Source organism: Myxine glutinosa, chromosome 11 (assembly GCF_964187855.1).
Source record: "Myxine glutinosa chromosome 11, kmMyxGlut1.1, whole genome shotgun sequence".
In the NCBI taxonomy this organism is placed as follows: Eukaryota; Metazoa; Chordata; class Myxini; order Myxiniformes; family Myxinidae; genus Myxine; species Myxine glutinosa.
In genome coordinates this window covers 101,336,439-101,358,886 of record NC_136271.1, presented here as the reverse complement: position 1 = coordinate 101,358,886, position 22,448 = coordinate 101,336,439, and the positions used below count along the sequence as shown (strand labels likewise).

The window sequence follows — 22,448 nt, the reverse complement described above, 5'->3', positions numbered from 1 at the left end:
AGCGTTTGTGTAGAGCGTTTGTGTAGAGCGTTTGTGTAGAGTGTTTGTGTAGAGTGTTTGTGTAGAGCGTTTGTGTAGCGTGTTTGTGTAGAGTGTTTGTGTAGAGTGTTTGTGTAGAGCGTTTGTGTAGAGCGTTTGTGTAGCGTGTTTGTGTAGAGTGTTTGTGTAGAGTGTTTGTGTCGCGTTTGTGTACAGCGTTTGTGTAGAGTGTTTGTGTAGTGTTTGTGTAGAGTGTTTGTGTAGAGCGTTTGTGTAGTGTTTGTGTAGAGTGTTTGTGTAGAGCGTGTTTGTGTAGAGTGTTTGTGTAGAGCGTTTGTGTAGGGCGTTTGTGTAGAGTGTTTGTGTAGAGCGTTTGTGTAGAGTGTTTGTGTAGTGTTTGTGTAGAGTGTTTGTGTAGAGCGTTTGTGTAGAGTGTTTGTGTAGAGTGTTTGTGTAGAGCGTTTGTGTAGAGCGTTTGTGTAGCGTGTTTGTGTAGAGCGTTTGTGTAGAGCGTTTGTGTAGAGTGTTTGTGTAGAGTGTTTGTGTAGAGTGTTTGTGTGGAGTGTTTGTGTCGCGTTTGTGTACAGCGTTTGTGTAGAGTGTTTGTGTAGCGTTTGTGTAGAGTGTTTGTGTAGAGTGTTTGTGTAGAGTGTTTGTGTAGCGTTTGTGTAGAGCGTTTGTGTAGAGTGTTTGTGTAGAGTGTTTGTGTAGAGTGTTTGTGTCGCGTTTGTGTACAGCGTTTGCGTAGAGTGTTTGTGTAGCGTTTGTGTAGAGCGTTTGTGTAGAGTGTTTGTGTAGAGTGTTTATGTATAGAGTGTTTGTGTAGAGCGTTTGTGTAGAGTGTTTGTGTAGAGTGTTTGTGTAGAGTGTTTGTGTAGAGCGTGTTTGTGTAGAGTGTTTGTGTAGAGCGTTTGTGTAGAGTGTTTGTGTAGAGTGTTTGTGTAGAGTGTTTGTGTAGAGTGTTTGTGTAGCGTGTTTGTGTGATGGTGTGTTTTTGTGCAGTGCATTCAGAAAGTATTCAGACCCCTTCACTTTTTTCACATTTTGTTATGTTGCAGCCTTATGCTGAAATCGTTTAAATTCATTTTTTCCCTCATCAATCTACACTCAATACCCCATAATGACAAATAAAAGAGAAAACAGGATGACAGAAAGTTTTGCAAATTTATTAAAAAGAAAAAACTGAAATATCACATTAGCATAAGTATTCAGACCCTTTGCTATGACACTTGAAATTTAGCTCAGGTGCCTCCCACTTCTCTTGATCATCTTTGAGATGTTTCTACACCTTGAATGGAGTCCACCTGTGGTAAATTCAATTGATTGGACATGATTTGGAAAGACACACACCTGTCTATATAAGGTAAAAAGACATATGAAAGCCCACTTGGAGTTTGCAAAAAAGCACCTAAGGGACTCTCAGACTGTGAGAAACAAGATTCTGTGGGCTTTCATGTGTCTTTCACTGAGGAGAGGCTTCCGTCTGGCCACTCTGCCATAGAGCCCAGATCGGTGGAGTGTTGCAGTGATGGTTGTCCTTCTGGAAGTTTCTCCCATCTCCACACAGGATCTCTGGAGCTCAGCCAGAGTGACCATCGGGTTCTTGGTCACCTCTCTTACCAAAGCCCTTCTCCCCAGATTGTTCAGTTTGGCCGGGCGGCCACCTCTCGGAAGAGTCCTGGTTGTTCCAAACTTCTTCCATTTAAGAATTATGGAGGCCACTGTGCTCTTGGGAACCTTCAATGCAGCAGAAATGTTTTTTGTAGGCTTCCCCAGATCTGTGCCTCGACACAATCCTGGCTCTGAGCTCTGCAGACAGTTCCTTCGACCTCATGGCTTGGTTTTTGCAGCTGTGAGACCTTATATAGACAGGTGTGTGCCTTTCCAAATCATGTCCAATCAATTGACTTTACCACAGGTGGACTCCAATCAAGGTGTAGAAACATCTCACAGATGATCAGGAGAAATGGGAGGCACCTGAGCTAAATTTCAAGTGTCATAGCAAAGGGTATGAATACTTATGTAAATGTGATATTTCAGTTTTTTCTTTTTAATAAATTTGCAAAACTTTCTAAAATCCTGTTTTCTCTTTGTCATTATTGGGTATTGAGTGTAGATTGATGAGGGAAAAAATGAATTTAAACGATTTCAGCGTAAGGCTGCAACATAACAAAATGTGAAAAAAGTGAAGGGGTCTGAATACTTTGAATGGACTGTAAAATGATTGTGTGATAGTGTGTTTATGCAGAGTGTTTATGTGATGGAGTGTTTATGTAGTGTTTGTGTGATGATGTGTTTTTGTAGAGTATTTATGTAGAGAGTTTGTGTGGTGGTGTGGTTGTGTAGGGTGTTTGTGTGGTGGTGTGTTTGTGTAGAGTGTTTGTGTGGTGGTGTGTTTGTGTGATGATGTGTTTATGTGGAGTGTTTATGTGGAGTGTTTATGGAGAGAGTTTGTGTGATGGTGTGTTTGTGTAGAGTCCTTGTATTATGGTGTATTTATGTGATGGTGTGTTTATGTAGTGTTTGTGTGATGGTGTGTTTATGTAGAGTGTTTATGTAGTGTTTGTGTTATGGTGTGTTTATGTAGTGTTTGTGTGATGATGTGTTTATGTAGAGTGTTTATATAGAGAGTTTGTGTGGTGGTGTGGTTGTGTAGGGTGTTTGTGTTATGGTGTGTTTATGTAGCGTTTGTGTGATGGTGTGTTTATGTCGCGTTTGTGTGATGGTGTGTTTGTGTGGAGTATTTGTGTGATGATGTGTTTATGTAAAGTGTTTATGTAGTGTTTGTGTCATGGTGTGTTTATGTAGTGTTTTTGTGATGGTGTGTTTATGTAGAGTGTTTATGTAGTGTTTGTGTGATGGTGTGTTTATGCAGAGTGTTTATGTAGTGTTTGTGTGATGGTGTGTTTATGTAGAGTATTTATGTAGTGTTTGTGTGCTGGTGTGTTTATGCAGAGTGTTTATGTAGTGTTTGTTGTTATGATGTGTTTATGTAGAGTGTTTATGTAGAGAGTTTGTGTGGTGGTGTGGTTGTGTAGGGTGTTTGTGTGGTGGTGTGTTTGTGTTGAGTGTTTGTGTGGTGGTGTGTTTGTGTGATGATGTGTTTATGTAGAGTGTTTATGTGGAGTGTTTATGTAGAGAGTTTGTGTGATGGTGTGTTTGTGTGGAGTGTTTGTGTAGAGTTTGTGTGATGGTGTGTTTGTGTGGAGTGTTTGTGTGATGATGTGTTTATGTAAAGTGTTTATGTAGTGTTTGTGTGATGTGTTTATGTGGAGAGTTTGTGTGATGGTGTGTTTGTGGAGAGCGCTTGTGTAGAGTGCTTGTGTTATGGTGTGTTTATGTCGTGTTTGTGTGATGGTGTGTTTGCGTGGAGCGTTTGTGTCGAGCGTTGGTGTCGAGTGCTTGTATTATGGTGTATTTGTGTGATGGTGTGTTTATGTCGTGTTTGCATGATGGTGTGTTTGTGTGATGATGTGTTTATGTAGAGTGTTTATGTAGTGTTTGTGTGATGGTGTGTTTATGTAGTGTGTTTATGTAGTGTTTGTGTGATGGTGTGTTTGTGTGGAGTGTTTGTGTGATGATGTGTTTATGTCAAGTGTTTATGTAGTGTTTGTGTGATGATGTGTTTATGTGGAGAGTTTGTGTGATGATGTGTTTATGTAAAGTGTTTATGTAGTGTTTGTGTGATGGTGTGTTTATGTGGAGTGTTTATGTCGTGTTTGTGTGATGGTGTGTTTATGTAGAGTGTTTATGTAGTGTTTGTGTGATGGTGTGTTTATGTAGAGTGTTTATGTCGTGTTTGTGTGATGGTGTGTTTATGTAGAGTGTTTATGTAGTGTTTGTGTGATGGTGTGTTTATGTAGTGTTTGTGTGATGATGTGTTTATGTAGAGTGTTTATGTAGTGTTTGTGTGATGGTGTGTTTATGTAGAGTGTTTATGTAGTGTTTGTGTGATGGTGTGTTTATGTAGTGTTTGTGTGATGGTGTGTTTATGTCGTGTTTGTGTGATGGTGTGTTTGTGTCGAGTGTTTGTGTGATGATGTGTTTATGTGATGTTGTGTTTATGTCATGTTTGTGTGATGGTGTGTTTATGTAGAGTGTTTATGTCGTGTTTGTGTGATGGTGTGTTTATGTCGAGTGTTTATGTAGTGTTTGTGTGATGGTGTGTTTATGTAGTGTTTGTGTGATGATGTGTTTATGTAGAGTGTTTATGTAGTGTTTGTGTGATGATGTGTTTATGTGGAGTGTTTATGTAGTGTTTGTGTGATGGTGTGTTTATGTAGAGTGTTTATGTCATGTTTGTGTGATGGTGTGTTTATGTAGTGTTTGTGTGATGGTGTGTTTATGTCGAGTTTGTGTGATGGTGTGTTTGTGTCGAGTGTTTGTGTGATGTGTTTATGTGATGTGTTTATGTTGTGTTTGTGTGATGTTGTGTTTATGTTGTGTTGTGTTTATGTAGTGTTTGTGTGATGGTGTGTTTATGTAGTGTTTGTGTGATGTTGTGTTTATGTTGTGTTCGTGTGATGATGTGTTAGTGTCGAGTGTTTGTGTGGAGTCTGTGCATGGTGAAAGACGGAGAAACATGTCGGTTTCAAAACGATGACGGAGAGTGAACAGTTCACGGAGTGTGTCTTTGTCTCTGTGTCTGTCTGTGTCTGTCTCTTTGCCTCTCTGTGTCTGTCTCTTTGTCTGTGTCTCAGTCTGTGTCTCAGTCTGTGTCTCAGTCTGTGTCTCAGTCTGTGTCTCTGTCTGTCTCCGTGTCTGTCTCTCTGTCTGTCTCTCTGTGTCTCTGTCTATGTGTCTGTGTCTGTTCGTGTTTATCCAAGGAGAGCTACTCTTCATTCTTGGGTACCCGGTATGTCTCTCGCAACATAACGATGCTTCATGCATCCCTGCACCGCGACCATGTCACATGACTCACATGGCCTAACATAGGCTTATATTCTGGGTGTTTTTTTTTCTTTGTTGGTTTTGTTGGTTTAGTAACAAGAGTTTAAGGGTTTACTCGTCTTCGTGGAAGCAAAACCACACACAAGTAAAACAAGATGGTGGTCGTGACGTTGCTAGTGCCAGTGTCGGATTTTAAAGGACAGTCGAGCTGTGCCCCTGTAGTTATCTGCATCGACATTGGCTTGAAGTGAACCCTTAACACGATGTGCCGCATAAAAAGTTCTTTTTTTCCCCGCTGCCGCCGCCCCTCGATGCACGACCCCTCTGTCGAGCGCCGCCAACAAAAGACCCGGCACGTGTCGCGCGCGGCGCACCCGGCGCCGCACGCGCTCACAAAGGCGCGCGACGCGGGGAAAACGGGACCATCCAGAGGGAGCTTCGGGTAGCGGGGGTCGTGCTCGAGATGGAAGGGGGTGGCGCGGATCGTAAGCCCCAGGGCAAGGCAGCATCTGCTGTGCAAGTGAGCGCGGAGCGGGCGCGTCTCCTCCTCCCACCCGTCGGATCCGCAGCTCCACAAACGGCAAACAAAGAGCGCGATCCGCGTTAAAAGGAGCGGGAGCGTCCGCCCCTCGCCTTCTGCGAATGACGGTATCCGAGGCAGGTGCAAACGGACAGACCGACGCTCACAAAGGGTTGCACGTCTGTATTTCCATAAGGTTTCCTCGATATAAATCTTTAAGATGCCCAAAGGATTCTTGGTGAAGAGGATCCGGCGATCCGCGGCGATCGTTTGCCTCCGGCAGCGGAAACAGGACCAAGGAGAGCGCGAGGCCTCCATACCTGCCCGTCTGGGGTCTGGCGCGACTACCTGGAGCTTCGACCCCGGGAGTCCTGCCCGTCCGGGCAGCGTGAGTCCGGGTCGCCCGGACAGTGGGGACCCGCGACAAGCATGTGCAGCAGGTGCAGAAGGTGCAGCCGCGGGGAGACTCCAGCGTGCGGAACTCGCGGAGTCGCTTTTGGCTTTGTCGCGTCACGTGACCTTCGGACCCGCCGCACAGGTGACAACCGGCATCGGCTACGATTTTCAGACGCTGCAGGCGCTTTATTCGCTGCAAGAAGCCCGACCGATCTCTGCCAAGAGATCACCTGCGAGTCGGCGAGGTGCTCAGCGCAAGCGCTCCAAGACCGCGGCAGGTGCATCCGCCGTGGAAGATGACGTCACCACGTCTCCCGTGCTCGGACTGAAGATCACGGACGCGCCGCTACCGGAGACGGGTAGTGGGTACGAGGATGGCGCGGCGGGCAACTACCAGTGCCAGCTCTGTCGGGGTCGCTACCCGGAACCCCTGGCCCTGGCCCAACATCGGTGCTGCCGCATGGTCGTGGTGGAGTACCACTGCGACACCTGCGGGAAGGGCTTCAGCTGTCCGGCGAATTTAGCCTCGCACAAGCGCTGGCACAAGCCCCGGACCACGGGGACCACGGAGGACCGCGAGCCGAACCGCGAACCGAGGCGGGTGCGGGTCGAGCCCCGTATGGACGCGCCGGCGTCTCGAGGCCACGTCGAGGCCCAAATGAAAGCGCATGCGCAGCCCGATCACGTGGTGCAGTTTCCGTGCCCTCACTGTGGCAAAACGTTCCGGCGGCCTGCGTACGTACGTAAGCACGTACAGGCGGTGCACGGAGGCAAGGGTCGCCGCGTGACGACTTCCAGCGGCGTGAGCAGTGACGTCAGCACGCCTTGGATCACCGAGCGGGAAGACGGCAGGATACCTCCGCCATTGCGAGCTGCGGCTTGCTGAGCAGGTGGATGCGACGTGCACACCTGAGGATACTCGTCATGTGCTTTTTACAACCGCTCTTAAATACTGCCGTAATGACGTACTTATCCCAATACGTCATAGATTCCTGAACTCAGTAAATAATGATAATGATTCAAATAATCAAGACAACGCAGACATCAATAAAGTTGTGCCGATGTCTGTATTGGTGTTGTGGACACTAACTCCAGGTTAGCCACAGCTCCTGGAAATTCAAATTTCGAGTTGTGTACGCAGCTCCACAAAAGACAAAGATAATTTCTTTTCTCTCAAGATTGAATTCTCAAAGTTTTGATGCTTCTTCTTCTTCATAAAATGTCGTGATGTTTAATATTTACAGGTATAAAAAATGTTTAAAAAAAAATTAATTAATATATCTTTTGTATACTCCAATCAAGCTTAGCCCTTTAAGTTTATAAACGAATGCTTTGCTCGGCAAAACAGCTTTAACTGAATTGTAAGTACAGTATATTATTTTATTATAATGAAAATTATTTATTGTTATTGTTATCATTATCCCATGGGATGTCCAAATGGGTGACGTCATTTATACCTTGAAACCTTTTTGTTTTTACTTCGGTCATGTTTTAAGTGCATGATTTCTTGCATGCAAAAGCAAACAATGTTGGAGCATTATTTAACAATAAAGTTCCAGAAAGCCAAGAAGGTGTCCTTCACCTGTTGTACAGGTATTCCCTGAGTGTGTGCACATGAATATCCAGCACCCACATGTTGTGTTATAACGTGGGAATGCAATAAAGCCATGTTCTCCAGATGCTAACATTAATGTTCGAAAAACTAAGTATTCTGGTGCCTTACGAAAAGAGTAGGCCATTGCGTACCGGTGCCATGGCCGATCCTCCATTCCTTCCTTGATCTACAGAAGGAATCTACAATGGCGAAGCAACATTCCCAGAAATAAGGTGACCGGCTGGAGTCTGGGGCTCCATTGTTTTTGTATACATGATCGAGGCTCATGGAAGACCTGGAGCAGAATGGAAGGGGACAAAAGAGAAAGAAGGAATGGTGTGGGGGGGGGGGGGGGGGCACCAACAACAACAACAGAGATAAATGGAAGTGGGAGAAAGACACATGGGGGAGAACAAGCTGAATGAAACGAAGAAACAAGAGGAATGAGAAAGCGAGGATGCAACAGTAAAGGAACGAACAAATTAGAATAGGTGAGTGAGACGAGGAAAATCACAATACCTTGTATATCCATGTCAAGTTAGCTCTATCGTGACGTTTTTCCAAGGCCGCTTCGAATAACAAAACTAACGATAATATCGTAATATTAATGTTATTACAAAACAATATTAATACCAATAATATCCCACCTCCCCAAGGTGTTTTTCCGGCGAGTGAACGTATGGAAATAGCTTATAGTTATAATGGCGTTTTCGTGGGAGCAACAGCCTCTACCAGAGGTAAAAATATTATAAACCACAAACACACATTATTATCTTTTTAAACAGTCGCTAATGCTGTTTATAACATTAAACAAAGAAATTTGGAGGAATCCCGACATCCATGAGGTAAGTTTTACTTACAGAACTGAGCGAAGATCTACTGTAATCTATATACCCTACAAGGGTTGTGTGTGAGCTCCTTTACCAAGCAGCTAGCTAGCGCTTGCCAAGCCAGCTGTTCCTTAACGGTTTTTAATGGAGTGCTTGCTCGAATGCTCAAACCATTTGGTGATCTCTCCACAAGAAACTTGGTAAATGAACACACACCCAATGTTCTACCCGACCATAGATCGATGTAATCTATATACACCACAAGGGTTGTGTGTGAGCTCATTTACCATGCGGCTAGCTAGCGCTTGCCAAGCCAGCCGTTCCTTAACGGTTTTGAATGGAGTGCATGCTCGAATGCTGAAACCACTTGGTGATCTCTCCACAAGAAACTTGGTAAATGAACACACACCCAATGTTCTACCCGACCATAGATCGATGTAATCTATATACACCACAAGGGTTGTGTGTGAGCTCATTTACCATGCGGCTAGCTAGCGCTTGCCAAGCCAGCCGTTCCTTAACGGTTTTAAATGGAGTGCTTGCTCAAATGCTCAAACCACTTGGCGATCTCTCCACAAGAAACTTGGTAAATGAACAAACATCCAATGTTCTACCCGACCATAGATCGACTGCAATCTATATACCCCAAAGAGGAATGACCCTTCCTGCCCCTCCCGGAGTTAGCGGGTGTACTAGTGTTACGGATTCGTCACTTCCGCTGTTGTGGTTTTCACCCACTTGACATGTTTCTGATATCATGTATTATTATTATTATTCTCAAAAGGTTTAGTATTCAGGAACAGCTATCTAAAGTTAAAAAGGTTAACGTAAAATGATACAGGAAACCGACCCGGAAAAAAAAGGCGGTGAAGAGGAGGAAGGTGAGAGGACAAAAAGACGTGTCTTGAAGCTCCGTACGGAGCATGGTTGAGCGAACGTCGCGAGTGAACTTTGAGTCCGTGAAAAGAAGCTCATGCGACTGGTGATATCGCCGGAGTATTGTAGAGCCTGCGTAGTCGGGTCTCGGCATTGAGATTCCAGAGAATCCTTGCCTGGAAGCTCCGGCTCGAGTGAGAGCCATTCGCCATTTCGCCCCGCGCGCTGCCTTCATCGGAAAAGGTTTTTGTCGCGTTGGCTGGGCTTTTCCTCCGGTGGTTTGCCGGGGACGGCTGTGCAATAAAGCGGCGTTTGAGGAGTACACGGCGATTCGCTGATTGAACGGCAAACATGTACGTCGGCGTGCGTCTTTGGAGATTTTCCATTCTACCGCGAGTTTGCTGGGTGTTGGACCACGTGACTTCTGTGTCGCTTCGACCGTCTACGCCTCGATTGCTCTTGATCGGACATTGTTCCAACGATCGCCGGAGCGAATCAACTTCGCCTTGAAGGTTATAGAGACATTGAAGAGGTTCTTTCCATGCACTGGGAACAGTGAGTTCGATTACTTTAACAGATGGTAGCATCCTAAGATATTGATTGTATGGTGGCTGGCTATCATGGTTGTATCATTATTCCTGTGTGATTTTTAATATATTCTTTTTGTTCATAACCATTGGTGTGGTTTCGATCTTGATTTGACACGGAGTAATATATTTCTTTTCTGCCGTGGCTCTTCCCGGGGTTCGGGGGTATACCGAGACCAGGGGGTTCGGGGAGGAGCACGTAACAACTAGTTAAATAAATATCTGAGTTTGAAGTGGAAGCAACACAGGAATGTATGTACATCTTTGGGACGTCAACAAACGCAATTGATGTAATTCCTCTACATTGATTACTGTCATGAATATCTTGCCCACTTCGAAATGAGCATTGTATGGTCTGAAGGTGGAAGGGATCTCGTCGCTACAACTCCATTGGACAGTCAGCCTCTTGCATGCCGTGAATACCACCCCTGTCCGTGGTGCTGGAGAGTAGTGCAACATGACGTCACAATTTAACATGCGCGTTAACCCGAGAGACAAACATTTTGGACAGGTTGTGTGTGTGACAAGGAAGAATCGAAGAAAGTTTCTACATTATATAAATTCTGTATTGTGATTTTCTGGGCTACTCTGAGATACAAAACGTAAACTGTTGACCAGGCGGAGGTATGCTCTCTACTGAGTACCGTTCTAGTTTAGAATCTACATTCACAATTACCTTTTGTATCATGTGGCCAATATGATGACCACAAGTTTGGTGAGCATCAAAATCCTATTGGACAGCGAGGCCATAGACGTATCGAGGGTTCCTATATGATGGCGTAAACACATAGTGCACGTAGCTGAGTAGGCCATGTTGGATGACAAGCTCGGCCATTGTCATGTGCTGAGTGAGAATGGTTCCCTTTGCTAGTATAACAACTTCATTGTGTAAAATGTTATTTGCGTGCTTTCTCCCTCTTCCCACAACACAGTGTGGAGGCATTGGTTGTAATGGAGGCAAAATTATACTCTCAGTATTTTCCCGAACAATACAGGCCAACAGAGTCCTTGGTTGTAGGCCTGAACCAGAACACACTAAAAGACGCCAACTTCGGGCTTCTCATAATGGCGTCTCTTCCGTCCGAGGGCAAGGAAACCTCCCCAGGGAGATAAAATGTACAGAACGCTCAAACCCACTAGAGGGCATAACTCCAGAATTTATACAGGACTTTTTTGCAGAGAGTAACCACCTTCAGGTGAAATACATTTCAATATGGTCCTCTGTGATACAAAATGGATATACAGTAAGATACAAGTATATCAATCAACCATTCCATTTGATACTAGGTCTGAGGGGGTCTTTGGTGTCTGAGGGGTTACATTCTCTAACATAATTGTTGCATAGATCACACTCAATACATTTAAAACTGATCAGACTAAGCGTTGTCCCTGTCGAATTATAAAAATATTTAAAAAAAATAACCACCTTTAGAGGCCATTTTTCCCCGCAAAGCGGGGGTTGGCCTTTTTCGGGAACCATGGTTGTTGTTTTTTTTTTTTGTTCCCCTTTTTTGAAGCAATGTTTTACGGCCGGATGCCCTTCCTGACGCCAACCCTTTTGCCGCCTTTAACGACAAGCAGGGAATTACCAGTGAACTGGTCCTCAATTTGCCGACCTCGGAAGGATGATCAGGCTGAGTCAACCCCCCTGGCATTAATTCAGCGATCGACCAGGATTCGAACCCAGGATCCTAGGTATCCTAAGCCAGCACCCTAGCTGCTAGCCCAACACCAGGGTTATGATGTTGAATTATGATGTCATAATTATGGCACCAATGACGTCATCGTTAACAACACCTATTTCCCATATGGAGTTCTTTACAATGAGCCATGTTTCAATTTTTTCCATGCAGCGGTTTTTGAGATATAGATTTTTTTATTTTTTTTGTATACAAGATCTCCTGTGCCGGGTGTGCGGGCCTGGGTGTGCCGTGAAAGAGCTAAACATTCATCACACAAAAAGTCAAACCGACACACAAAACACAAAATAAGGGGAGCGGTAGACAAGATGGGGAGAGAGGGGGGAAGGACACAAGCACAACATTTGAGAGCAACGACATCGAGAGAACTGTGGGAGGGAGAGGGCTTGAGGGGAGGTGGGAAAGGGATAAAACATATGGACACTGCAAGGACTTCCAGGAAAGAAGTTGGAATTTCAAAAAAGTGTTTCTGGGGTGAAAATTAGCGGGGGTAGAAAAGATCACGGTTTTGGATGGGGGAAGATAAGAGATCGTGGATCAGGATCTTGTGCAACCTGTAGGAATATTTGGGGGACAGAGCACAGAGAGAGCTGGGGGTGCAAGGCCGGAGAGGAGTCGGTAGAAGACAGAAAGACCACCAACCTGCCTGCGGTGAGTGAGTGAAAGGCCCTCGGAGTTAGCTTCACACACTAGTAATTACTCCAGCCATTTTTGCTAACAGGTGGAGGTGTCCCGTTCGCCAAGCATCTCCATTAATCACTTTCTCTGCTTGACAAGCGGCTTACAAAGCGATTGATGTGGAACGGATGGGTTGGCAAGCCATGGCAAGCCGCTTGCTAACGGAACACACCCCTGGTCAGCCTGACCTCAGTTGACTTTTGACAGAATGTTTTGTTTTTGACAATGTTTTGTCATTAAACATGGCCGCATATGTTGCGTGCAGATAAATGTAGTTCCTGTTGTGCATTTACTGTAAATTGATACGATAACACATTACTCTAACATACATTACATTGGAAAAGTTATGAATGTAAGATGTTTGTTGACATGACAACACCATGACACATATAACGTATTGGTTTTAAATTATTGTAATAGGTGATTTTAGTTCAAATAGACATGAAGAAAAAGTGCATTTTATTATTTAGTACTGCATGTAAAATGCATTGGTGAATATAAGGAGCTTACCTGTAATGAAAGAGTTGGTATTAAAAGGCGATCAGAGCACCACCTGGCGGATACAGCAGTGTTGTTAAAAAAAAAAAAATCCGGAAAAAGAAAATCAAATCAAACTAGATATATCTGTTTGTTTTTTTTTGTATACAAGATCGAGGCTCATGTAAGAGCTAACATTAATCACATAAAAACAAACAGACACACAACACATAAAATGAAGGGGGCGCGAGACAAGATGGGGAGAGAGGGGGAAGCACACAAGTACAACAGTAGAGAACAGGGACATCGGGAGATCTGTGGGAGGGAGAGGGCTTGGGGGGAGGAGGAATGGGAAGGTTGAGGGAAAGAAAAACACATGTACACTGCTCGGACTTCCAGGAAAGAAGTCGGTATTTCAAAAAAAAAAAGAAGGATTTGGGGTGAATGACCAGGGGTAGAAGAGATCAAGGTTTTGGATTGGGGAAGATAAGAGATGGTGGTGAACAGCTGTTTTAAAGACCTGGAGGGAGGAGTGGGATTGAAGAGAGTGAGGGAGTTTGTTCCAGAGGCGGGAGAAAAGAGGAATGAAGTAGTGAAGTTGAGCAGAGAGTCTTGATTTTGGCAATTTAACCATAAGAGGGTTGCTTGCAGGTTTTGTGCGACCTGTAGGAATATTTGGGGGACAAAGCACAGAGAGAGCTGGCCGCTGGGGGAGCAAGGCCGGAGAGGAGTCGGTAGAAGACGGAAAGACCACCAACCTGCCTGCGGTGAGTAAGTGAAAGGCCCTCGGAGTTAGCTTCATCGCGGGAGATTCCAATGATTCTGAACGCTTTGGTTTCAACAGCGTGAAGACGAGCTAGGTGTGAGGCAGGAGCACCGGCCCAAAGGGGAGAGCAGTATTCCATTGAGCTGCGGATGAAAGCCTTGGATGTGGTGAGGAGCTCAGGTGTGCCAAGGAAGGACTTTGCACGACGGAGGATGCCCAGTCGGCGACTGGCTTTGGAGGCCAGCTTGGAAATGTGGTTTCCCCAGGAAAGATCATGGCAGATAGTGAGACCCACAAGCTTGAGTGACAGAACTTCTTGGAGAGAATTGTTCAGAAAGTGGATGGGAGGGTTGTCCAGTCGGTCTTTTTGGAGAGACATAGTAAGAGTGTGAGATTTGTCAGGATTGAAAGACATGTTCCACTTGTTTGACCAGTCAGGGATTTTGCATTACATCATCCCATGTCTCCTTAACCAGTCACGAAGCTCAGGGCGTGGTTTCTCTGCTACGAGTCATCAATGCAGAGTCGAGCCGCCATTTGAGAATGTTCGGATGACGTCGGCGGTCATGGGGCAGGGTTTTCTTGCCCGATGGAATGTGCGGGAACTGTCGGCAATGTCGGTTTAATGGCCATTTTTGTAACAATGGGGCCGATTGCTTGCCTGGCCGAGTTTTGATAAAATGAAACATGTAGACCAGGAGCCCAGAAGGTTTATTCAAGTGAATAGCGCCGAAGCAACTGACCACGTGGGTTGAAAGGGTTCTACCCCCACATCACAAAAATGCATTGCTGCCGGGTCAGGGCCGGTGCTTTCCCGCCCAAATCGTCCAAAATAGGTACGCCATTACCGAAATTCCTATTTTCATCAATATCTGGAAAACTATACATGGCAGTATCACAAATCTGGTGTCTACACCCATGTTTTCATGGTCAATCATTATAAAAATGCATTTCTCCTTAGCCAGGGTTGTGTCTTTCCCGCCCAAAAGCACCCAAAGTGCCCAAAGTAAGGAAACCATTGCTGAAAATCCTATTTCCCTCAATATCTGGACAACTATACATGGGAGTATCACAAATCTGCTGTCTACACCCATGTTTTCATGGTCAAACATTACAAAAAGGCAGTTTTCTCCTTAGTAAGGGTCATATTTTTCCCGCCCAAAAGCGCCCAAAGTAAGGAAACAATTGCTGAAATCCTACTTTCCTCAATATCTGGAAAACTATACATGAGAATATCACAAATGATGTGTCTCCATCTAAGTTTTCATGGATAATCATTACATTGAGAAAATTATTGTGGTGCTTATAAACTATGTATTTCATCCAGAAATGTTCCTATCAGAGCCTATGAGTTCAAAGGTTCAGAGGTTCAAAACCTCTGACATTAATGAAGCCAGATACAAGGCATTAGTGGTGATAATGAGAAGGAGCCCCTTGCCAGAATCAAGAAGATAAACTGTGCTTCTCTTCCCCCGTGCAGCAAGACACTTGGTAATCATATCAAAAGAGCCCGATATGTGGCAAGAATCTGGAAGAGGGCTGACCAGACTGATCCAACAGGTGGGGCAAGTCCCACAGACTATGGATGGAAGTTGACTCAAAACTGCCTTGAACCAGATTGGTACCCAGGAAGTGCAGCACCAGAGTCCCTCACAGGCCTACCTACGGATGACTGAGACAGAGTTGGAGCGGCTTCCATAGATGACGAGGAATCAGACGTCGATAGTACTTGGAGTGAGGACAGCAATACTAGTGATGAGAGTGACGGAGTAGACACGTAAAAATGCAGAGATGTCAGAACAACTAGTGTCATTGAACAGTACTATTTTCCTTCTGAAGGACAATGACTCTGCAAGTTGTGAGTTAAGGACACAAGTTTTTTTTTTTTTTTTTTTTTTTGTATACAAGATCGAGGCTCGTGAAAGAGCAAACATTAATCACACAAAAAGACAAACCGACACACAAAACACAAGGGGAGCGGCAGACAAGATGGGGAGAGAGGGTGGAGGACACAAAAGAGAGGGGGAAGAAGGGGAAGGACACAAACACAACATTTGAGAGCAGGGACATCGGGAGGACTTGGGGGGAGGTGGGAGAGGATTAAAACATATGAACACTGCAAGGACTCTGGGGTGAATTACCGGGGGTAGAAAAGATCAAGGTTTTCGATGGGGGAAGATAAGAGATGGTGGTGAACAGCTATTTTAAAGACCTGGAGGGAGGAGTGGGATTGAAGGGAGTGGGGGAGTTTGTTCCAGAGGCGGGAGAAAAGGGGAATGAAAGAGTGAAGGTGAGCAGAGAGCCTAGACTTTGGCAGTTTAACCATAAGAGGGTTGCAGGCAGATCTTGTGCGACCTGAAGGAATATTGGGGGGACAGAGCACAGAGAGAGCTGAGGGAGCAAGGCCGGAGAGGAGTCGGTAGAAGACAGAAAGACCACCAACCTGCCTGTGGTGAGTGAGTGAAAGGCCCTCGGCGTTGACTACATCGCAGGAGATTCCAATGATTCTGAAAGCTTTGGCCTCAACAGCGTGAAGCCAAGCAAGGTGTGAGGCAGGAGCACCAGCCCAGAGGGGGGAACAGTATTCCATTGAGCTGCGGATGAAAGCCTTGTATGTGGTGAGGAGCTCAGGTGTGCCAAGGAAGGACTTCGCACGACGGAGGATGCCCAGTCGGCGACTGGCTTTGGAGGCCAGCTTGGAAATGTGGTTTTCCCAAGAAAGATCATGGCAGATAGTGAGACCCAAAAGCTTGAGCGACAGAACTTCTTGGAGAGGATTGTTGAGAAAGTAGATGGGAGGGTTGTCCAGTCGGTCCTTTCGGAGAGACATTGTAAGAGACATACATGATATACATGAGAGACATACATTTCGGAGAGACATACATGATAATACATATGGTATTATCATGTATGGATGGAAATACCATAATACACCATTGTTGAGGTAATGCATGGTGAACTAGATATTTTAAACACTGTAAATGTTGTCAATGTAATGACTGACCATGAAAACATGGGTGTAGACATGTCATTTGTGACTTTAAACACTTTTCTTGCACAACGTTTCTAAAAATGTTTAAAACCTAAACACAAATGTCAAATTCATAAACACCATCTGTTTAATAAACACAAGCGATCAACTTCCTAAACATGTTTAGCATAAATTTAAACTTGTTTAGAAACGTGGTGCAGGATAGTGTTTAGAAAAGTGTTTAAAGTCTAAACACTGTTTTTGCATATGGTATTATCATGTATAGTTTTCCAGATAATTAGGAAAGTTTTTTTTTTTTTAACAATGGTATCCTTACTTTGGGCGCTTTTGGGCTTGACCAAGGAGAAATGCATTTCTATAATGATTGACCATGAAAACATGGGTGTAGACACCAGATTTGTGATACTGCCATGTATAGTTTTCCAGATATTGATGAAAATAGGATTTTCGGTAATGGCGTCCCTATTTTGGGCGATTTGGGCGGGAAGGCACCGGCCCTGACCCGGCAGCAATGCATTTTTGTGATGTGGGGGTAGAACCCTTTCAACCCACGTGGTCAGTTGCTTCGGCGCTTTTCACTTGAATAAACCTTCTGGGCTCCTGGTCTAATAAGGGACAAATCACAGGGGCAATTACACACTGGGGATTATCCTTAAGCCCTACCTAATTATCATAGCTCCACCCCTCGTATGGAGACACATATACGATGTTATGCTCTACCGATTCCCTACTTATGTACGTCGAGGTGGGCTTCTTCTTCGCGTCACATGGTCCATGCTAAACTAAACATTCCAAACTTTCCTAAGGTATTTCATCTCTACCCCCCCACAAACGTAACAATATTGTATACTTAATGTTTGTGTGGCTCAAAAAGTAAACTCAATGAATCATGATGGCCATTCATGCATGAAGGGAAACACTCTGCCTTACCTGGGTGTCCTGCTTGCAGCAATACAGAGCGCCGCAACGAGCCATAGCTGTTTGAACTGATCCTACATCAAGCAGAAATACTGAAGTGGAACCTATTGAAGTCAAACTCGAGTTACCTATAGCCAGGTGGTGATACTTGCCATGTTCACATCTTTAAAATAAGTCATGAGCACTCACAGGATTTCGGTTTCAAGATGTGAAGGTAAAAGATTGCAAATTTCTTGCTCCGAATCAATGTCACCCGCACTCAGTTTGTGCTTCTGCCAAAGCTGTCTACGGTGAGTGCGCTTGCCCTATAATGAAACACCAATTTAACGACATGTCAAAATCGTATGAAAGCAGCCTCAAAAGTATAGGACAGGTGGGGTGAAAACGTGCAGTGTTTCTGGTGTGGGTATATAGACTACCATGGCCGACTGAGTGAAAGCTGATGATGGAATCTATCAATTTGCAGTTGTTGACATCAAATCCTTCCTTTTCTCCAACGGCCTCATCCCTGTTCATCATTTCGGATTTAAACCAGGTGGATATGGATGGAGGTCTTCATTGTCAGACATGAGATCAGGGCCCTTTCTCTAGACATATTTTGAGCCTCTGATGGTCTGGCGCTCTCCAAACTTTCTCTTCTGGCATCCAATGCCACCTTTGTTCACCACCATCTCAGATCATCCCCCATTCATAATCATAATCTTTTTTTTTTTTTTACCGCCGTAACCCCTCTCACTCTACCTCCTTCCAAGCTTCTAGTTTTTTCCTTCCTGAGAATTTGCATCTGGATCCATCTTTCCAACCGCGTCCTTCCCTATCCCACATTCCTTAGTTATTATTTATTCTTCTTATTTATTGTTTGTTTATTAATTATTTGTTTATTACCTTTTCACTCGCGAAGCGAAAATCAGGCAGGGTTAGGCATTCGGTTACGTGCGTGTGTACGTGTGGCGTACATGCGAGTCTGCATTTAAAAAATCCATTTTCTCAGCAACAGTTGGTCCGATTGACACGAAATTTTAGCAAAGGATCGCCTGCAACAGTAGAATTTTTTCTCATAATTATGACGTCATAGGTCACGTGGTGCAGACGCCATCTTGGAAAAGCTTTGCACCTCTATATCTCCCAAACCGCTCAAGGGAAAAAGTTGAAACAAGGCTCATTGTCAAGTACTCCACATGGGGATTAAGATATGTTGATGTGTCATTGGTGCCTTCATTATGACGTCATAATATGACAAGTACAACGCTTTATCTGATCAGTATGAAAAAATATTTTTCCTCTGTAACTGTAAGTCTGATGGACACGAAATTTGTACCAAAGGAGCACCTTCTGTTGTAGAATATTTTAATGATAATTATGACGTCATAGGTCACGTGATACAGGCGCCATCTTAGAAAAACTGAAAAAAGTTACACCTCTATATCTCCAAAACCGCTCTATGGATTTTTTTAAACGTGGCTCATTGTGAAGAACTCCACATGGGGAATAGGTGTTAACAATGACGTCATTGGTGTCCTAATTATGACGTCATAATTTGACAGGGACAATGCTTAGTCTGATCATTTTGAAATTCATTGAGTGTGATTTATACAACAATTATATTGGAGAGTATAAATTGATGATGTATTCACTCACATGGTCTGGCAGCCATATTGGATCAAAGAAAAAAACCGTTCAAAAGCAGAAGAGTTCGCTCACACCAAGTTGACTGCATAGGGTAAGTATTCTATGAATACCATCTAGTAAATGTATTCATTTATTATTTATTAATTATTAATTATTTATTCTTATTTGTTTATTATTATTTAATGAAATATTTTATTCTTTATCTTATTTATTTATTTAGTAATTATTTATTGTTATTTATTTATTCTTTATTTATTGTTATTTATTCTTCCCCACATTCCTTATTTATTCAAGATTCCCTCTATTTTGCCCTCTGTCCTGCTTTTGGTGTGTTCCCACATGCTGTCTTTCTACTGTTCCTTAACTCCACCACCGACGGTGGACGGAAGTTATGTTTTCACCTCTGTCTGTCTGCCTGTTTGTTTGTTACTTGCGAAAATCGAAGATTTTTCAAGTATAATGGTTGGTCTTGTACGTTATTCTGTCTGTCAATCGCCAACAGGTCACAATTCATTTACTTATTTTTTGGAACACAAAGTCGAGGCTCGTGTAAGAGCTAACACATTAAACATATAATAAAGGGAGCGGAGACAAGAAGGGGAGAGAAAGGGAAGCACAACAGTACAGAACAGGGAGATCGGAAGATCTGTGGAAGGGAGAGAACTGGGGCAGGGTACACGGGATAAACAAGATGGACACTACAAGGACTTTCAGGAAAGAAAACGGAATTTGAAGGAGGTTGGGTTTGGGGTGTATTAACGGGGGTAGAAAAGATCAAGGTTTTGGATGGGGGGAAATAAGAGATGGTGGTGAACAGCTGTTTTGAAGACCTGGATGGAGGAGTGCGATTGAAGGGAGTGGGGGAGTTTGTTCCAGATGTGGGAGTAAAGAGGAATGAAAGAGTGAAGGTGAGCAGAAAGTCTTGATTTTGGCAGTATCACCAGAAGAGGGTTGCTGGCAGATCTTGTGCGTCCTGCAGAAATATTTGGGGGACAGAGCACAGAGAGAGCTGGGGGAGCAAGGCCGGAGAGGAGTCGGTAGAAGACAGAAAGACCACCAAGCTGCCTGCAGTGAGTGAGTGAAAGGCCCTCGGAGTTAGCTTCATCGCAGGAGATTCCAATGATTCTGAAAGCTTTGGTTTCCACAGCGTGAAGCTAAGCTAGGTGTGAGGCAGGAGCACCAGCCCAGAGAGGAGAGCAGTATTCCATGAAGATGAAAGCCTTGTATGTGGTGAGGAGCTCAGAAGTGCACAGAAAGGACTTCACACGACGGAGGATGCCCAGTCGATGACTGGCTTTGGAGGCCAGCTTGGAAATGTGATTTTCCCAGGAAAGATCATGGCAGATAGTGAGACCCAAAAGCTTGAGTGAGAGAACTTCGTCGAGAGGATTGTTCAGAAAGTAGATGGTAAGGTTTTCCAGATGGTATTTTCGGAGAGATATAGTAAGAGTGTGAGATGTGTCATGTTTGAAAGACGTGTTCCACTTGTTTGACCAGTTTGTGATATTTTCCAGATCTACAGAGAGTGAGGAGGCTGCAGACTGCCGATCTGAGGGATGAGGAATGGAGCGGCAGAGAGTGGAGTCATCAGCAAAAATATAGAGAGGATTTTCCAGAGTCAGAGAGATCATTAATGAAGACCAGAAAAAGCACAGGGCCCAGAACACTGCCTTGGGGAACTCCAGCCTGGACAGGAAGAGGAGATGAGAGAATTTTTTTTATATATTTTTTTGTATACAAGATCGAGGCTCGTGAAAGAGCGAACATTAATCACACAGAGAGACAAACAGACACATAAAACAAATAACATCGGGAGCGGTAGACAAGATGGGGAGAGAGGGGGAAGGACACAAACACAACATTTGAGAGCAGGGACCGAGAGACATGGAGACATCGAGAGAACTGTGGGAGGGAGAGGGCTTTGGGGGGGAGGCATGGAAGCGGGGGGGTGTGGAAGGGGGGGAAAATTCCATTAGAAAATTCCATTTAGAACCACACATTGACTACGACAGGAGAGGAAGTCCACGAGCCATGAATGGGGATTTCCATAGATACCGTAAGAGGAGAGTTTGGTGAGCACAGCTGGGTGCCAGACTGTACCAAAGGCATGAGATATGTCAAATATGTCAAGGGAGCTTGGCTCTGAATTCCTGTTTGGCATTTTAACCGATCCTTTTTTTTTTAATCTTGAATTTTTAAACCGAATTTTAAATCGATCTTCAAGAAATCTTACCAAAAGGCAGAGTTGGTCATAAGCAAGAAGCCTATTGATTTTGAGGTCAAATGTTCAACATAGGCCAAAGGTCACCAACAATGTCAAATTTCTAAAATCATCAATTTTCATCTGATTGACTTGAAATTTCAGGCGGATTTGCACATCAGGTCTGCATATTTTACCACCAATTATTTTTGAGGTCAACATCAGCCAAAAGGTCAACATAGGGCAAAGGTTAACAACTTATTTTAGGGATTTTGCAAGTATCGTGTTGTGCACAACATACAGTGCATTCAGAAAGTATTCAGACCCCTTCACTTTTTTCACATTTTGTTATGTCGCAGCTTCATGCTGAAATCGTATAAATTCATTTTTTCCCTCATCAATCTACACTCAATACCCCAATACCCCATAATGACAAAGAGAAAACAGGATTTTAGAAAGTTTTGCAAATTTATTAAAAGAAAAAACTGAAATATCACATTTACATAAGTATTCAGACCCTTTGCTGTGACACTTGAAATTTAGCTCAGGTGCCTCCCATTTCTCTTGATCATCTTTGAGATGTTTCTACACCTTGATTGGAGTCTACCTGTGGTAAATTCAATTGATTGGACATGATTTAGAAAGGCACACACCTGTCTATATAAGGTCTCACAGCTGACAATGCATATCAGACCAAAAACCAAGCCATGAGGTCGAAGGAACTGCCTACAGAGCTCAGAGACAGGATTGTGTCGAGGCACAGATCTGGGGAAGCCTACAAAAAAAAAATCTGCTGCATTGAAGGTTCCCAAGAGCACAGTGGCCTCGATAATTCTTAAATGGAAGAAGTTTGGAACAACCAGGACTCTTCCTAAAGCTGGCCGCCCGGCCAAACTGAGCAATCTGGGGAGAAGGGCCTTGGTAAGAGAGGTGACCAAGAACCCGATGGTCACTCTGGCTGGGCTCCAGAGATCCTGTGTGGAGATGGGAGAAACTTCCAGAAGGACAACCATCACTGCAACACTCCACCGATCTGGGCTTTATGGCAGAGTGGCCAGACGGAAGCCTCTCCTCAGTGAAAGACACATGAAAGCCCATGGCATGAAAGTCCGTGACCCTAAAGGGCGAACCCAGGTCGGTAACTGCGAGCTTTACATACACTTATGACTGTATCTGAACTAAGATCAAAATTATGCTCTGTCAGATGGTTCTTCCGAGAGCTTGACAGGCTGAGCGTCCGTACATCACGGTGACGTCATTACGTGCGCTAATTGGCTGGAGAACTGAAATTATATTTAGATTGGTTACTCCCGGCCGCATCCAGGTGATTCCATATAATGAGTGGATACCAGAGATAATGTACTGTGTGGCAGACGGTGCTTATCGCTCCCATTAAGGTACAGCGATAGCTGAATG

At 44.2% G+C, this 22,448-nt stretch overlaps 1 protein-coding gene and 1 long non-coding RNA gene across 2 annotated transcripts in view; one reads left to right on the top strand and one right to left on the bottom strand.

Moving 5' to 3' along the window:
* LOC137437071 (uncharacterized) overlaps positions 1 to 22,448 on the bottom strand; it is a 56,508-nt gene that overhangs the window by 10,023 nt on the left and 24,037 nt on the right. Inside the window, exons 2-3 of the long non-coding RNA XR_013620916.1 lie at positions 12,561 to 12,603; positions 7,532 to 7,674 (exon numbers count right to left, since the gene is read on the bottom strand). This is a non-coding gene — a long non-coding RNA (uncharacterized LOC137437071). The remainder of the gene's footprint in view (positions 1 to 7,531; positions 7,675 to 12,560; positions 12,604 to 22,448) is intronic.
* On the top strand, positions 4,922 to 7,346 carry LOC137436299 (insulinoma-associated protein 1b-like). The gene has a single exon (XM_068130006.2). It carries the CDS (start codon positions 5,610 to 5,612, stop codon positions 6,669 to 6,671), a length of 1,062 nt encoding a protein of 353 aa, XP_067986107.2. The 5' UTR covers positions 4,922 to 5,609; the 3' UTR covers positions 6,672 to 7,346.

What these genes read in the sequence shown, in the direction of transcription:
- LOC137436299 (XM_068130006.2), top strand. Translation starts at nt 5,610, where the DNA reads ATGCCCAAAGGATTCTTGGTGAAGAGGATCCGGCGATCCGCGGCGATC.